Here is a 19331-nt window from a genome sequence, read left to right on the forward strand (position 1 = left end):
GATGCCTAGGTTGTAACCAGACAAAGTTAACCAGGAGCTCTGAAGGTATGACCCAGGCATTAATACCTTTTAAACTTCTGCAGCTGATTCCAAGGCTCACCAATGTTAAAAATCAACAGAAACTCAATTTCTTAACATAAGCTTAATGAGGTAGAGACAAAGAGGTGAATGGAGTCAAATATTTGGAGATGGGAGAGTAACAAAAGTAAACATTTACCTGAGAAACAAAGGTGGTATTAACTCAGAAGCTTCATGCACAAATTTAATTTTAAATTGGGAAAAATGTTCTTTATTTTGAAGTTGTCATGGGATAGGAAAATGAGTTCTAAAAAATTCTCTTATTTTTCAAATATAATTAAGCATTTTTAAAAAATGGGCTTCAAGGAAAACCTAGCATCTTTTTGAAAACCTTCATAGTGAGATCTCCTCTCTTGCTTCAACCATGGTAATTTATCATTTCAGTTATGATATTTGCTTGCCCAAGGCAAATCTATAAATCAAAATAAGGGATATTTTATTGAGTGTTGTGTATAAGGTAATTTCACATAGCCATTTTAGGGCTTACCATTTTCACTTACCATTCTAGGGCTAAAAGTAATTTGGTTAAATCTCCTTATGTTTATAGATGAAGAAACAAAGCTCCAGAAAGTTACCTCATAGCAGGCTATGGGCACGTTAAGGACATGTGACAGTCAGAACCCACAACTCAGGGCTCCTGACTTGCAATTCACTTTCTTTTCATATGACTGACAGAAAAGACCAAGAGCTTGTTGGACTGCCTACTGGCTTAGTAGCCGCCTTCCTTCTTTCATTCCCCTTTCCTTATAAGAAAGACTCTTGAGGAGAACAGGTTGTTAGATGATGAGGAGGTCTATGGAAGGAGAGAATGCAGTGCGGGGAGGGTATAGAAACTATCTTCTTTGTAACATTTAAAGAAGCAGTTGGTTGTAGCGTTTGAAAACTCCAGTTGATAAGCTTGGGCATGAGCAATGAGACCAGATTTTTTGTGTTTGTTTAAGAGAGGAAAGAGTATCGACAATAATGAATAGGTGTGAACTGATTCGTTAAATATTAAGAATGGGATTTGTAACAGAGGGTAACTTTGACAGTCATAAGTCGTTTATGATTCTTTACTTTTAACTCTGTAAGTCTGCAGCCCTGCAGATCTTTGTAGAAAAAAATAAAAACGCATCCCTATATTTAGGGACACTGGATGAAATATTTTCAGAAAATGAGATATTTCAGTGGAAATTCTTGCCTAATATGTCACCACTTTGGAAATGATTAAAGAAAATGGGGTCTCCCCCAGCAGAGGCAGGTACTTTGACTTGTCAAATTTAAGTTGGACATTTTCTCTTAGTTTGGAACTGCCACAAAATAAGCCCTTTCATGTCCTCAATAATACCAAACCAATGCAATCCATCTGTTCTGCTAAATTATTTCTAGTTCCCTAACCAAAGGCACTGCTTTTTCATGCATTTTATCATGATTTTATGCCCTTTATTATATTTTACAAAAGGTTCTGATTCCTCCAGGGCCAATGAGAACTGATTAGGACACTGGCCTCAATCCAGGCTTTGAACAGAGGAGGGGAAGGAATAGAACTATTTCCTTTTTTCCCTGCTCCTTGGCAGAAAAAAATATGAATCTATACCGTGTGTGTGCTCTGTGTGTGGGTAGGCTGCATTTTATCCTGTCACAGTATGACTTTGTAGATCATGTTCAGAACATTCCTTCTATAATCAGGTTGCATTAACAGGCTTTAATTCAGAACGACTACTTCTTTCGGAAAAAACCAGGGTGTGTTGTGATACTCAATGATACGGTCATTTTGAACAACTTTAGTCAAACTTCAAACGTAAATGTATACTGTTTGGGGCTCTGATCCAATAAATAAGATCATATTCCTCGGGTGCTTAGCACAGTGTAGGCGCTCAGGGCACATGAGTTCCTTTCCTGTTTTCAAGGAAGAAACTACTTGAGGGCAAGTCACAGAGAATGGAAATAGAATAATGAATACCTCCTACATGGCAGCGTTCCTTTACTGAGAAATTGAAAGAAGAGCTATAAGCTTTCTTTCTTAGACTTATATTGGCAAGTTACTTAAGACTTATATTTGGATCTCAAGTGAGAAATACCCAGGTGGAGACCCATGCCGTCCTTTATAGGCATTGAGTGTCCAGATATACTCAGAATTCTCAAAAATTCTTTTGGTCAGAATCATAGATGACTTTAGCTAGGCATCCTGCAGGCTAAATATCTCTGAGAACGGAAATCAGTATCTCCCTAAATTACAGTTATCAGAGCACTTTATCCTATTTTGTGACTCACTGTGCTCTTGACCTTTGGCTCAAAAGCGCATCATGAGAGAAAATTGAAGGAATAAAGGGTACACAGGAAATAGAAAAGATGGGAAGGGATTAAACGGAACTATCTATATTTAAGCATAAACACATAACTTAATAAATTACTGATGATGATACCAGAAAATGAAAACGGTTGGAGACCTCAATTTGAGAGGAAAAGTAGAATGTGACAAATTTAAGACATCTGATAATAGTGAGGCAGAACGAACTACTGGAGATCCTCCGTGTTAAGAAAGAAGGAGAGCTGGTGCTGTTTCAGAATTTTTAGCTTAGACATCCACCGAGTTCCCACAGCAGTGCCTCTTGGAGGTATAAATCTCAGAGCATGCTTTCTCCAGGTCCTTTCTCCAGGTAGAAACATTTTTTCATATTGAACTGGTTTTCACTGCCCTCTTTCTGTAGAAACATGTACACCCTTGTTTGTGGGTCTTGTTCTCCAGCGGCCTTAAACGCAGAAAGTGATTGTTAAGAATTAGTGCTTATATTTAGTGTAAATATTTTTGTAAAGAAACATATTCTATAATAATAAAAAGAGCCATTCTAAAATACTTCCTGGGAATCAAAAAGAAGTGGGGTTGGGGGCGAAGAAATCAAAGGAAATACTTGTATACTTTGTTACATTTTAGTAGTGAGGGGGAGGACTTGGGTATACTAAAAAGGAATACTCTTAGAATAAGTGAAAGCTAAATAGGCTGGGCCAGATGCTCTATCCTTACTGTTAGTTAACTGATATTACACAAGGGAATGACTGAGATTCAGCAGGTGTTCTCTTAAGATTTATCAGTTCTTGAGCTACTGTCAATAATTGAATCTTGTTAGCAGATTATTTTTCAAATGTGTGATTGAACATTCAGCCTGAATACTAGTGGGATTGTGGGAGAATGAGAAAGGAGTTAGGACAAGCATGGAATGTATGCTATGTAAATATATATGACTAGTTTGTGAAAACATAAAGATATATTTATTACTAATGGTGTTTAATGTTACACCAGAGGCAAAAATTCAGTGTAGAGCTGAAAAATATCTTTATAGAAAAGGAGAAAGGGAAAAAATGATGGAGCTTTATGACAGTAGTCCAAACATGGGTCTGATAGTTAGCTACAGAGCTGGCATTGCTTAAGATAAAGATGTTTCACTGTATCAGCGTATAAGATGTTAGTGGCTATGGATTTCATCGACTCATAGAAGTGAGAGCTGGAAGCCCTTGTTATTTCATGGTGTTCACTATTCTGCCAGACTAGGACCGGCTGCCACAGTCTGGTTTCCAGCGTGCTGCTCATTCCAACATTAGATGACTCAGACCATGGAGTTACTACTACTTATCTTGGGGGATTTTCTACCAGCTGAAATCTCCCAGTTAAAATGTTTCCCTTTAATAGTGACTTAGAACTTTCTTTTTCTCATTACGTGTCATTCTGTTTCTTTGGTTGTTCTGGTCTTCCATAAATGTCTCCAAATTTAATGTTTACCAGCAAGCCATCTAGGTCAATAACATGTTTGTTTATTGATCAGAGCAGTGGCTGACCAGATGGCCATCATAAATTTGCCCTGGTCTTCAGCATTACCTACCTGGTTTAATTTTAACATTCAACACCTACCTGGGAATAATTTCTCTAAAGCATATTTTTATTTTTCAGGAAATGTAAATGGGGTGTCAAACACAGGGAACTTCAGTGCCATCACAAAGAAATTCCATAAGCATTTGTTTATTCAGCACATAATGGCACAGCGTCAAGAAGTTTCTGTTTTACATCACTCCTGTTACCTTCTTCTTACCCCTTGGGTCCCTCACCATTCCTTTCTCACTGTGACATGATGATTTATTTTCAGTGACAAGCACCTCTACCCAGTAAAGCTCTAGGAAGTGTCAGTGTATCGAGGTTCTCCCTGCCTGCCCCCTCAGGGAACCACACAGCAGCAGCCGTATCACCTTAAACCAGGGAGATTGAGCGTGGAATTGTCTTGGTCCCGAGAGGTGTCATTGTCACCTTATGTTTCCACGTCAACTGGTAATTCATGGTCAGGAACATGAAAGGACAGGATTCCCTGAACAGATTCTCTCTGAATTTTACTGTAGTTCTCTGCTAATATATTACCTTACAAGTGTCTTGTTGTGATAGATATTTTAAGTAAAATATTAATACGGTTTGGGTAATTTTAGGAAAGCACAGCAATTTTTAAAATAAGGCTAATTAACTTCATACACCAGCACGTTTATTGGGCTCAAAGATGTGCCCCCTGAGAAATGTGACCAGGAAGAACACTTTGTCCATTGACTGACTGAGATTTAATTTATGTACAGTTTTGTCTATGTTGAAGGACAATTCTTTGTTAGCTGAAGTGAAAGTTTCTGCCTAGCATGGGTGTAAAAATATTGACTGAGTCTATAGAGTGTCTCAAACTGTCTCTGATTAAACAGCAGTTATTGTTTTTGCTTAATTTCCATTCTGCCACAGACTAATGCTTATATAAAATACATTAAAAATGAGATACTGCAATAGTGAAATAAAAATTGAAGACATACAAGACTATATTTGCTTCAACAGACATAAAAATACTCTGTCAGATTACTATAAAAGTTTCTAAATATTCTCAAGCTTTATGCAGACCTCATCACAGACCATTCATAAACACTTCCTGAACTGTTACCGATCCCAATGTTACATATTTTGAGTGACATTGGTCTAGATGAACACTGTTGTGAGGTGCACACACATGAAGTGATCAGCATATGGGTAATAATCAAATACATTAAAATGTATTGGTATTTACTTATGTCCTTTAAGAAACAATAAGGTATTTGTTTCAACAAGTTCTTTGGGTGAGTGTAAAGTAAGGGTTGAATTTACTTGTTAGCTAAGCAATAGCTCCTGCTTGTTTTTAAGTTGGTACTTTTACAAAGGAGTTAACTATTAATTATTATTAATTTTTAATTAATTATTATTAACTTATTTGTTTGATGCTTTACATAATTATTTTATTTCATTTGTTCCTCACAGTAATACTATAAGGTAGACGTTATCTTCTTTTTTTTAATAAATTAATTTTTACTGGAGTATAGTTGCTTTACAATGTGTTAGTTTCTACTGTTCAGCAAAATGAATCAGCCATTCATATACATATATCCCCTCCCTTTTGGACTTCCTTCCCATTCAGGTCACCACAGTGCATTAAGTAGAGTTCCCTGTGCTACACAGTATGTTCTCATTAGTTATCTATTTTATACATAGTATCAATAGTGTATATGTGTCAATCCCAATCTTTTTTATAGATTTTTTCTTTATGCCAAAGAAGAATATGCTTAATGTCAATTGCCCACTTAGGCATAAGCAATCCATTGCATCTGAACCTTGCATACACTTATTTTTCAAATATTATTATGGTACCTTGTTAATGCAAATCCGTGTCACCCTCCTACATGATGAAACTCCGACCATTATTAATCATCTTAAATGTGACTTGGGGTCTTATTTTCTCCTAAATGTTGTCAGTGAAGTACTGTAGGTTTCTGCTGTTTTCTTTCAGCGAATTCAAGGTCGAAAAGCCAGCCTGGAGGAAATACAGCTTGTTCATTCTGAACATCACTCACTGTTGTATGGCACCAACCCCCTGGATGGACAGAAGCTGGACCCCAGGACACTGCTAGGTCTGTATGGGCCTCCATTCTACTGAGAACAGCACATTCCAGCACTATCATTAGTCAGTGCTGCTGTCAGTTCAAAATACTTGGCAAGCAGTGAGACAAAAAATCAGCTTTTCCAACAGCACTTCTCTGTGGAATGAGTCGTTTACAACAGAAGCCAATGTAGATTAAGAAAATCCTACATTAGAAAAAATGACACTGCAAGTTTCATGATGTTTACTTTTATTTGAATAGCATTTGTTCACTGTGTTTTAGCTGACAGGAATAAATGCACTGTGGAGTTGGCTTGCTTACATTTTTAAACTAAAAAAAATAGTTTTCACGTTCTTTATGCAAATTTATTTTCACCCTTCACTTTTATTTTGTGTCTTTCAGTTCTTTTTTCTATGACCTTAACAGACAAAGGGCATAATACAACTTATTTTAAGTGAAAACTCCTTACTGCTACACCTAAAACACTGTATTTTTTTTTTAATTTTTATTTATTTATTTTTGGCTGTGTTGGGTCTTCGTTTCTGTGCGAGGGCTTTCTCTAGTTGTGGCGAGCGGGGGCCACTCCTCATCGCGGTGCGCAGGCCTCTCACTATCGCAGCCTCTCTTGTTGCGGAGCACAGGCTCCAGACGCGCAGGCTCAGTAGTTGTGGCTCACGGGCCCAATCTCTCCGCGGCATGTGGGATCTTCCCAGACCAGGGCTCGAACCCGTATCCCCTGCATTAGCAGGCAGATTCTCAACCGCTGCGCCACCAGGGAAGCCCTAAAACACTGTATTTTATAGTAAGATTGCGTTTTAAATCTTAATGTAGTCTATGTAATGCATGTTTTAATTATGGAATTAAATAGTAGTTGACAGAAGTAGAAAACTAATAAACATAATCTGTAAGTTATGATTTTTCAAAACTTTATTATCAGAATTTAAAATCAAATTTATGTTTCACAGTTTTATATAGACTTTATATGAGTGATAGAAACAACAGATTTTGAAGAAAGTTCATGACAAAACCTTATTTTAACTGAAACAATCTATTAATTATGTTTATTCATAATCTTTTACAATGGAATAACAATACATGACATGGCAATGTATGACAAAAAGATCATGTTTTAAGTTTTTTAGCTAAAAAGGCATTTGAGGACTTTTTCTTGTCCCTTTCTTTCAAATAAACCTATTGTGTCAGTTCCAAATTATTGGACTCTTTCACGCAATTCAGTATTATTTCAAAATGATTTTATATTAACTGGTCCTAAACAATTCAAAAGCAAGTGTATGATATGTAGTAGGCAGGCATCTTGGAAAGCAATTATAAGGGGAAATTAACAGTTACCAATTATAATGCTAAAAATCTGCCCTTTTAAAACAAGTGGCAGGCATCCCTAAATTTATGAAGTAAAGGTATATGGTTGAGTGTGTGTGTGTGTGTGTACATGCATGCAGGGTAGGGAGAAATTGACAGAAAGGGGAACACAGAAAAATTACTCAATTTTTAGAAAGCATATTATGAAAATTTGATGATGAAAATCAATTTGTATAGTAGAATTAAAGTTATATATAGACTTCCCTGGTGGCGCAGTGGTTAAGAATCCGCTTGCCAATGCAGGGGACATGGGTTCAAGCCCTGGTCTGGGAAGATCCCACATGCCACGGGGCAACTAAGCCCATGCGCCACAATTATTGAGCCTGTGCTCTAGAGCCTGTGCTCTGCAACAAGAGAAGCCACCACACTGAGAAGCCCACACACTGCAATGAAGAGTAGCCCCGGCTCACCGCAACTAGAGAAAGCACGCACGCAGCAACAAAGACCCAATGCAGCCAATAAATAAATAAAATAAATTTATTTTAAAAATAATAAAATAAAATAAATAGTTAAATTTCTTTAAAAAAAGAATTAAAGTTATATAGTAACATAAAGGACAGTGAGTCAGTCTAAACATGTATAATCTGTGTTTTTTTTTCTTCTTTCTGTTGAAGGAATCCATCTCTGCACATGCAGATCTTTACATAAAGTACTTCTTTTGCTGTGGATACTGTCATAAATGTCCTTATTTTAACATGAATTAATAATCCCACCCAGTTTACCAAAATGATGAAGTAAACCAAACAATAACTTTCATGGTCTTCTGCGGTCGAAATACTGATGCATTTTAAAGATAGGAAGCTATGTCCATTTTGATTATTGTTAATTTAGTTAAGAGAAAACAAGTAGAAAACCTTCCCTATTTCTTTTCTTTTCTGTATTTTTAAACTAGGTCTCAAACTATTATTCAACCTAAGCATAGGACTAGGTACTTTGGATTTAGTTAGGATAAATTTACACATAGGTGTTTAGATGTTCCAAGACTACCATCATTCCACATTTTAAGAGAAAGGACATATTTGTAAAAGAAATGAAATTTAAACTCTGGCAACTTTGAACTGTTTTACTTATGAAACATGGCAATACCACTTTTTTTAAAATGAAATTTGACACTTTTGAGAAAAACTGATTTTCTCAAAGCACACATATCATTTAAAGATTTGATTATTTAGAAATGAATTCTAATACATAATTTAGAACTTGGACAGAGGTCCTTTTCAAATATGTATGCAATGAAAACACCAAGTACCAATTATTTAATTTTTACAGTTTTAATCCAAATGGCCATTTATCTCATTAGTTTTGAATATTTAATGTGAGATAAAATTCATACAATTGATGATTTTAGAGTTAACTTTAGATACACATGTGGAGTTCCATAGGCACCTCTTAGGGATCAGTGTAACGATGTCAGCCTTGAGTGCAAGCTACAGGAGTAAAGGTAACCAAGGATGTTGCATTGCTAGGTCTTGATATCGAGCACTAAATTCAACTTTGATGATGCTTCTGAACTGTATCAGTTTCTCTCATGAATCCAGAAACTTGGCCGATTTTCCTCAATTCAGGGTCTCAGTTAAAAATCCCATTCTTTTAAAAGTTTATGTTTTCATAATTTTTTGTTCTTTGTGAAATTTGAATTCTTGTGGCTTGTTTTTTGTATCTAAAAGACCAGATTGAAGCTGCCATGTATGAATGTGTAGAAATTCATAGCCATCAAGATATTTTCTCCCTCTTTATCCCTTTCTTTTTCTCCCACACATCCTCTTCTTCATCTGATCCCTCCCAACACAGATGGTGAGGGAGGGTTTGTCAATTGCACACACACAGTAAATTGAAATTTACTCAATTCTATGAATTCTCTGAATTTAATTGATACTACTACTTTTGATAGTTATGTTCTGGAGTTAGGAGGAAGGATTTAAACAAAAGTTCATTATGACCGGACCCATCAGTCTTTGTATGTTGAAAGACATCTATAGCTTATAAAATAATTAGATTTGAAAATGGGCAGCATTTATCTCTTTAAATACTCTAGACCCTGTAAGGTGACACTTTTAAAACATTCTCTTCAGTCATTTCTGGTGAGAGGTTTTCCTTAGCATTAATATTCCTGTCATTCTTACTGCCAGTTTTCGTTATCTTGTGGCTAGCCAGAGCTCAGTCCATGGGTGAGGCAATATAACATTATTAAAAAATAAATTGAGTCAATTCAGTGAAATAAACATTTTTTGCATACTACTAAATTTAAATTATTGATTAATTTGGTTGTTTAATATTATTTAAACGGTACTAAACTAGATTCTCCTCAAGTATTAAATCATTTATTTTCTGTATTTGCTTAGAGTTTAAGAATTTTTTAAATTACTTTAAAAATTACTTCAGTACACTGTAATATTATCTTTAACCTTTTTCACTGACTATGGAATGAAGAGTTCAGACATTAAAATATACATTATTATATATTTTAATTTCACATATGACATGTGAACACATCCTTGCAAAATATTCAGTGATACAGAAATATCTTTGTTATGAGGAACAACTTAAGAAAACTTTTTACCCCTCCCCAAGCTATCCATAAAATTTTTTATGTATCTTTTACTGATGTCAGTATTCCGGTTTTAATATTTTTTCATGATTTGTTTATTTTTTTTGTTGACTTTTCATCTTTTTTCCGTGAGGCTCCTTATATATAACGAGATATCTTATTTTTTCATTTGCACTTACGTTTTTCTTTATCATTTTCCATCTGTTAGCAATTGCATTTGAAAACTGAACTCATACAATTTATTGTTTTCAAAATAAACTTTCTTCTGTGACAGTAAAATCTATTTAGACTTTTACTGACATGATGTGAATTCCATCACAAACCTGTTTTCAATTTTCATTATTTATTTCATTGATCATCAGTAGAACAAATGAATTAGGATAAGTGAAATGGAGGTTTGTACCTGGTTCAACCACTAATCTCCTGAGTGACCCATATGAGTCACTTCAGAGCTGTTTAACTATGATATAGAAATGCCCACTGCCTTTCCTTTAATTACTTTGCAAGACAAATTTTAGTCTTGAGGTTTAGGAGTAGTAATTTTTTGTTTTCTCTATACATGTAGTAGATAATGTAGAAAATCAAAGTGCAGGTAAACAAAAATGATTAAAACTTCCATAAAATCTCAATTCCAAAAGATAGCCACAAGTAAGATTTTGGCATTTACTTTAAAGATACATTTATATGTATATTATATAGATCCCCAAAAGGTTATCTTTTTTATAGTGATTTGTGACTTACTTGTTTAAAAAATTGTGAATGTTGGAGAGGTTTATAGTATTCTTGGTCTTAGCTATATCTGAAGTAGAACTTAAAGATAAGTCTGTATACTTGAATAAATGCTTTAATATTTGGAGCATGTAAAAAATGACAGTGTATTTCATAAACTTTGTGGCTCAAAACATTACACTGGAAGGATACACGTAATGAACAGCTGAGTTATTTATGATAAGTTATAAACAAAAAAGGTATTGTGATAAACATCCTGTAGGGCAGTTGAAAAAAATCTTGAGACTCAACTTTCGTAGGTATGTGTTTGTTCTTGTGGGGTAAAAGACTCTACATGTAATAATATATGCATTAATTTGGTTTGAGTTCTTAACTATCTAAAATTTGATCAGTTTCCTTCTGAGTCAAATGATAAATACCATGTGACATATTATGTGTTAATAGACACCAAAAAATTTTAAAACTGTAATTATATTCCAATTTATATATTTTTTCATGTCTTCTTACTGTGTAGGTGACTCTTCTCAAAAGTTTTTTTCTTCATTACCTTGTGGTGGACTTGGGGTAAGTATGAGTTTGTTTACTGCTTTTTAAAAAAATTTTTTTATTGGAGTATAGTTGATTTATAATGTTGTGTTAGTTTCATGTGTACCATAAACTAAATCAGTTATACATATATCCACTCTTTTTTAGATTCTTTTCCCATATAGGTCATTACAGAGTATTGAGTAGAGTTCGCTGTGCTATACAGTAGGTCCTTATTAGTTATCTATTTTATATATTGTAGTGTGTATATGTCAATCCCAGTCACTCAAATTATCCCCCCCCCTTCTCCCCTGGTAACCATAACTTTGTTTTCTACACCTGTGGCTCTGTTCTGTAAATAAGTTCATTTGTACCATTTTTTTTTAGATTGTACATATAAGCGATATCATATGGTATTTGTCTTTCTCTGTCTGACTTACTTCACTCAGTATGACAATCTCTGGGTCCATCCATGTTGCTGCAAATGACATTATTTCGTTCTTTTTTATGGCTGAGTAATATTCCATTGTATATATGTGCCACATCTTCTTTATCCATTCGTCTGTCGATGGGCATTTAGGGTGCTTCCATGTCCTGGCTATTGTAAATAATGCTGCAGTGAACATTAGGGTGCATGTATCTTTTTGAATTATGGTGTTCTCCAGATATATGCCCAGGGATGGGATTGCTGGATCATATGGTAGTCATATGTTTAGTTTTTTAAGGAACCACTATACTGTTCTCCATAATGGTTGTACCGATTTACATTCCCACCAACAGTGTAGGAGAGTTCCCTTTTCTCCACACCCTCTCCAGCATTTATTGTTTGTAGATTTTTTGATGATGGCCGTTCTGACTGGTGTGAGGTGATACCTCATTGTAGTTTTGATTTGCATTTCTCTAATAATTAGTAATGTTGAGCATCTTTTCATGTGCTTTTTGACCATCTGTATGTCTTCCTTGGAGAAATGTCTATTTAGATATTCTGCCAATTTTTCCATTGGGTTGTTTGTTTTTTTGATATTGAGCTGCATGAGCTGTTTGTATATTTTGGAGATGAATCCCTTGTTGGTTGCTTCGTTTGCAAATATTTTCTCCCATTCTGTCATTTGTCTTTTCGTTTTGTTTATGGTTTCCTTTGTTGTGCAAAAGCTTTTAAGTTTAATTAGGTCCCATTTGTTTATTTTTGTTTGTATTTTCATTACTCTAGGAGGTGGATCCAAAAAGATCTTGCTGCGATTTATGTGAAAGAGTGTTCTGCCTGTTTTCCTCTAAGAGTTTTATAGTATCTGGTGTTACATTTAGGTCTTTAATCCACTTTGAGTTTACTGCTGTGTATGGTATTAGGGAGTGTTCTAATTTCATTCGTTTACATGTAGCTGTCCAGTTTTCCCAGCATCACTTATTGAAGAGACTGTCTTTTCTCCATTGTATATTCTTGCCTCCTTTGTCATAGATTAGGTGACCACAGGTGCGTGGGTTTATCTCTGGACTTTCTATCCTGTTCCATTGATCTATATTTGTTTTTGTGCCAGTGCCATAGTGTTTTGATGACTGTAGCTTTGTAGTATAATCTGAAGTCAGGCAGCCTGATTCCTCCAGCTCCGTTTTCTTTCTCAAGATTGCTTTGGCTGTTCATGGTCTTTTGTGTTTCCATACAAATTGTAAACTTTTTTGTTCTAATTCTGTGAAAAAATGCCATTGGTAATTTGATAGGGATTACATTTAACCTGTAGATTGCTTTGAGCAGTATAGTCATTTTGACAATATTGATTCGTCCAATCCAAGAACATGGTATATCTCTCCATCAGTTTGTGTCATCTCCAGTTTCTTTCATCAGCATCTTATGGTTTTCTGAGTACAGGTCTTTTGCCTCCTTAGGTAGGTTTATTCCTAGGTATTTTATTCTTTTTGAAGTGATGGTAAATGGGATTGTTTCTGTTTACTGCTTTTAAATAACATAAACTTCCAAAAATATATCCTTTGATTTATCTGGTCAGTTGTGTTTAAGGCTGTTTCTCAGTAAAAGTTATGCTGGACTTCAGGTTATTATGGCTACATAATTTGTAGGGCTCAATGCCAAATGAAAATAGAGATCCCTTTGTTCAGAAATTATTAAGAATTTCAAGATGGCAAAAATACCAAAGTTATCCAAATATGGGGCCCTGCTAACTATAGGTTCCTGTGTGAAGCCACTTTGCTAGACTTTTATATTGCTAGAGAAAAGGTAATATGAGAGGGTTTAATGTAGTTTCATAGCAGAATTCAGTTTTTAGTAGAGTCATACTGAGTATGCATATGCGTTATATTCCTGGTAAAAATGGCATAAACTTCACAAAGCACTTTGCATTGTGGGACATTTTGTTTGTGAACCTCCTGAGGCCATTTTTGTCTTCAATAATTAACAAAGCCTTTTTGACCCAGGATATTTATACCATATTTCAAGGACAAATTTGTTCAAATCCAACAACGTATGAAAAAAAATGTCTACATTTTTGTGGATGATTAGAACATAGCCTATAACCTGCGGTCTATTTAAAGTTAACCCTTACCAGTAACAAGACATCATCCTGTAGAACTGAGTGCTAACTCATGTTAGGACAAAGTAATTCTAGATCAGGTTTCCAAGGACTAAGGAACTTAAGTCAGTTAAGTTTCTTAGATATTGAAGGAAAGAACACAACTAGTCCTGAGTATGTTTTAGGCGATATTTTGCTATAACTAAATTTTATGCAGGGAAATCCCATACATTTTCAGCTAATTCTGTCATTTTAGTGATGCTAGATTTTGCAAGGATAATCTTTCTATTCCTTCACCTGTGACTCTGCCTTCTAGAAATAAAAATGGCAACTACAACCAATATCCATTTGGACTTTACAGTTTACCAACATGCACCTGAGGTTTGTAATAACTTTATAACATAGTCGTAAGTATTAACACCGTTTTGCCGATGAGAACCTGAAGGCTCAGAGAAGTGAGGTTATCTTGCTGAAGTTACTTAGTAAAGGCTGAAAGGCTGAAGGTATGAGGTTGACGTGCACGTCCATGTGGAGGAGTTCCAAAAGAGCATTTTAGGTCCTTCCAACGCTCTCATCTTCAGCAGACCAGCCGCAGCCCCTGGAGCCTAGCAGTGCATCTGTGTGGCTCATGTAGTGTGGTCCCCTTGATGGCAGCTCACCAGTGAGCTTTGCTTTTTGACTCCTAGGACAGGACAGTCACCATCCCACATTAATCCATGCTCATTTTTTGCAAACCTCCAGTGAAGCCAGGGGCTTGCAGAGTCATTCTAGAAAGCAGAGAATTTACTGACTTTTTAAATGGGTTTCATTGGTTTTTGCACTTATTTTCTGACATCCCAAGTGGCCATTTTTAGAGAATGGCTGACTACCTACAAATGAGGCAAAGAATGAAGCAAAGCTAATGACTACTTAGTGGGTATGGTGATGGGGAGGAAATCAAAGCTGTGAAAAGAGTGGTGATCATCAAACTCCCACTCACTTACAAGTACATTTAATTCATGATCCAGAGTTGAAATGAGGACAGTTCCCTAGGACCCACTTCCCAAGTCTGACCTCTGCCGTGCCTATGACTCACTATGCCTTGAACATAAAATACATGTACTCAACTGTGCCAAACCCATACCAAGTAAACTTCTTATTCTTTAGCAAGAACTGCTCTAGTAAACTCTTAGAAGTACCCAAGGAATGAATAGTGACTGCTGCTTCTGGCACAGTGGATGTCATAGAATAACACCTAATCAGTATGGTGGCAGCAAAGGTGGTGGATAAATCTAGCTTGCACAAGCAGAAGCAGGAAGAGTAAGACTGGATTAGTTTGACTCCATCACTGCTGGAAAGCGCTGGAGAGAGGCACCTCTGTTTTTCAAATTGGCCTATAGGTCTCCTGGTGGTGTTTATGTACGTCTAGGTGAGTGTGTATGTGCTGTGTTGTGTATACTTATGCTTGTTGATGCTCTAGAGAACTAGCTTGATTCAGTGTTTTGGGGTTTTTTTTTAGGAATCAGATTGTGTTCTTAGACATTCAGGAACCATCTTGACTCCTAAGATCTTTGGTTTTGATATAAGTCCTAAGAGAAACTCTGGGTCCTGTGGATTTGTATCCATCTAAATTTTTACCTCCAGGACAGTCCAAGACATATTAAGTATACAAAAGACACCCAGTATGAACATGGAGTGGCCCAGCTTGGCAACATGGGGGCACACCAGCAAGCTTGGAAACCACTAAAATCGCTTTTGTCTTAAGACATTTCTTCCGGTTCATGTTATCTAAGATGAACCCATTGGTTTAAATTCCAAAACAACACTTAATGCTCCCCAGTTGTTGGGATAAACCCCAGTTGCCTAGAATATATACCTTCCTACCAGATGGGTTTAATTTATACCTACTGAATGCTGATGGATTAATTGGCTTTTGAGGGGTCTGCCTGGCACATTATGAAATTTAAAAAATCTCTACCTCTTATTAGATTTTCCTGTGAAATTGCAGGTGATAATTTGGTCAAGTAGCTCAATGGGTGAATGGTAATAAGTTGCTTTAAAGTGTGCTCTCCAGAATTGCGTTTTGGACAACAATCTCAAGGTTTCCAAATTCCTTTGTGTTTGGTTCTCATTTTGTTTCGTTACTATGGCATGACTCATTTCTGATTACTGTGTGATTGCACTGCAAGAAAATGCACCAACTGAAAAGAGCATTTTACCAAATCCCGGGCCTTGGTAGTCATATAGTGAAACAGATAATTAAGGGACTCTGGAAACAAAAGCCAGTGCCGGACCACTTTAGTTCTCACTCCTCAGGGTATATCACTAAAAATAGTGATCATTTTCCTGGCCATCTGACCTGCTGCTGTGTGAAGAAATCTTGAAGTCATTTCTCAGCCTTATTTTTCCCTCTTCACTTGATAGGCCACAAAAAAACCCACAAAAGCAAGGACGAGCAGGCTTTTATGATAATGTCGTCATCAGCTCCCAGCTTCAAACGCTTCTGCGGCTTTTGAGTTGTCATTTATAACTTGGAACTGAATCGACCCATAATTCCCCTGATACACTTAGAGAAATTGATAACAGACTCTGCACTTCTTTTATGGCTTGGAGGAGGCAACTCCAATCACATCACTATTGGCAGGCAATATTATTTTTTGACATGGTTGTAAAAGTATAAAGGGGCTTATGGCATTTGTTTAGATGAGGAATGGGCTCTCAAGCTGTGCTGGGGTTTACAGGACCAGATTAGTGAGAAGCAAAGGGAATATGATGTTTGCAAACAGGATATGATTTTATATATAAGTTTGGGTTTCATGCTCTGTTCCCTGGGGAAAGCCGTGCAGACAGCAGAGAATTCCACTTTTATCCTACAACAGACAAGCTCCTAGTGCCAAAAGGCAGAAAAATAAACGTGGTCAATGGGCAGTGTCAGACCCTTGATTGGAGGAGGAGGAGCTGTGGAAGAGGCAGAACAATTCCCTAGGAGGAATGAGGAATTGCAGAGCATGGGCAGAATCTGGGCCTGCCTAACTGGTCAAAGATGTGCCAGAAATGAGGCTCTGCGAGGTTTAATCAAGGCACCTTCTCCAGCAGCAGCTCAGTCAGTCCGTGAACATGACACTGGCTTTTTATTACAAACTTTTACTCTGTCCTTATTCTCTTTGATTACACCTAGATCTGGCACCCTGTGAGGCTTATGGATGTCATTTTTTGTGATTTTTTGGGAGGGGGAAATAGGGAGAAGGATTAGGTGATAGTGTGGAGGTAATTTTAGGCTCATTCCAATTGCTCAGAGGTTTTCAGGAGACATTTTAGTTACATACTAACTGTACTCCCTATAGAGGAGGCAGGTTTCGATGAAATGTGTCAAATTTTCTTGAATTTCGTCAAATTAAAAATGTAAGCTCTCCCCTCTGATATATGAAATGTACATATATATAAATATTATATATATATATACGCACACATATTTTCAGAAGGAAATTCTATTCTTTCACTACATTTATAACTTCATATTATTTTCCCATTTATTATACCACCTTGGTCCTCCACATTCATTCCCCCAGTGACAATTAAAAAAAGTTCCAGTGGCAAGCCTTTCAAAGACAGCTTTCTCTATTGTATTATAATATCAAGGAATGATTTATTTTATGACCAAATCTATGGACATATGGTTAAATTCAACATAACAGAAAGGTTTGGTTAATACATTTTTCTGCTGTTTACAGTGGTCTTCTTTGAAACAAAAAAAAAAAATCAGTATTTTAGAAGGCATAACATGTGCCATCATAAGAGGGGTGAAGGGCAGGAAAAAATAAGATAAGGCTCGTTGCCAGTGATTAGACAAGGAGCAGGAATGCAAAGACTAATGAGACAAGACTACTTTTCCCATTGCTCATAGCCTTTTCACTACTGGGCTGATCTGGGTAAACGTGCTGTGGGAGCACAGAGGAGGGAGCTTCCAGAACAGAAAAGAAAGAAGAGGGGTGTGGAGGTTAACTCCAGCAGTGGTAAGCTGAATATTCAAGAACAATTAGGAATGAACGTGTGTGTGTGTGTGTGTGTGTGTGTGTGTGTGTGTGTGTGTGTGTTCGGGGTGGGTTATGACTGTGGAGTAGCAGGGAGGCGTCCAGGCATTAACTGTTTAGGCTCTCATAACACACCGTATTTTTGACAAACGCACTAAGCAGTTGTCGATTAGTAGGGGATTTTTTTCCTCAGATAAAAACAGAACCAAAACCTAACGCTTATGCCAAAATTTGGATATTCCTGACATTTTGATAATGATTCAGGAACCCCTTCCTCTTATCTTAAGTATATGCATCATGTGTTATTCCCACCCAGTTATCCCAAGCAGGCACAATGCCTCTTGTTACATCTGCAGAAAGAGGAGGGAATGGCATCTGTTTCTCACATGCATAATCAGGATAATGTTGATTTCTCTCATATGAATGGTCAGCTCAAACCTGGCTTGCAGTCAGTGTTTCATTTCCTCCACTGCTGCTATCAAAGATGCATCACAATCCTCTTCCCTCCAGCACAATAAGAGGATCCACCCTGATTTGGAATCTCTCTTTTCCTCATCTCCCTTTCTAATTGTATTTGGATTTTCATTAGTTTTAAACTTGAGGCAAATGATACTAGCAGGAACACCCCAGGGCACCTGGAAAAAGTACAACAGATAAGCGGCCTTAATGAAATTGTTTTGAGAATTTTGTTTCATGCTGTGGATTCCACAAAAAGATCATGTTGCCCCAGACTTGGAAAATATAGTACAAAATATTATGCAAGCCAGGAAATTCTTTCTAAATAACAAAGGAAGTTTCCAGTATTGCATAAATTATGCTAATTGTGTATACTCAATGATAGTTGCAGGGAAATAGACAACATTCCCCACAGAGATAGACATACATACATTACTCTGTGTTTACTGCGAACTGTAAAATATTATAGAATCTTTAAATGCATGATGTCCATTGCAGGGAAGAGGAAAATTAGAAATGAAAACCTTAACTTCCTCCTTAATTCACTTAACTGTAGCATGCCATCAGTGATTAAATTCTTTCGATTGCTTTGACATTATGGCTAAACACAACAGGATGCATTTTGGGGTTTTTGGGGGTTTTTTTAATTTTTCTTTTTTTTTTTAAGATTTAATTTAATTTTTATGTTTTTGGCTGCGTTGGGTCTTTGTTGCTGCGTGCGGGCTTTCTCTAGTTGCGAAGAGTGGGGGCTACTCCTCGTTGCGAAGAGTGGGGGCTACTCTTCGTTGCGGTGCGTGGGCTTCTCATTGCGGTGGCTTCTCTTGTTGCGGAGCACGGGCTCTAGGCACGCGGGCCTCAGTAGTTGCGGCACGCGGGCTCAGTAATCGTGGCATGTGGGCTCTAGAGCGCAGGCTCAGTAGTTGTGGCACACGGGCTTAATTGCTCCGTGGCACGTGGGATCTTCCTGCAGCAGGGATCGAACCTGTGTCCCCTGCATTGGCAGGCGGATTCTTATCCACTGCACCACCAGGGAAGTCCCGACAACAGCATGCATTTTGAAATTTCATTTTCATTTTCTTATTTAAAGTAAAAATACATATAACAAAACTATTAAAAGTATTCTGTTGTCAAAATGAGATAGCTTAGAAATGCTATCATCAAAGCTTTACACATGTGTTTTTT

The 19331-nt window shown here is 36.7% G+C and overlaps 1 protein-coding gene across 1 annotated transcript in view; it reads left to right on the top strand.

Annotated features, from left to right (window-relative positions):
* The window catches only part of HDAC9 (histone deacetylase 9), a 575085-nt gene that overhangs the window by 267070 nt on the left and 288684 nt on the right, over window positions 1-19331 (top strand). Inside the window, exons 20-21 of the mRNA XM_036862952.1 lie at window positions 5892-6016; window positions 17567-17675. Of these exons, the coding sequence (XP_036718847.1) occupies window positions 5892-6016; window positions 17567-17675 (234 nt within the window). The remainder of the gene's footprint in view (window positions 1-5891; window positions 6017-17566; window positions 17676-19331) is intronic.

This window comes from Balaenoptera musculus, chromosome 9, assembly GCF_009873245.2.
Source record: "Balaenoptera musculus isolate JJ_BM4_2016_0621 chromosome 9, mBalMus1.pri.v3, whole genome shotgun sequence".
NCBI classification, from domain to species: domain Eukaryota; kingdom Metazoa; phylum Chordata; class Mammalia; order Artiodactyla; family Balaenopteridae; genus Balaenoptera; species Balaenoptera musculus.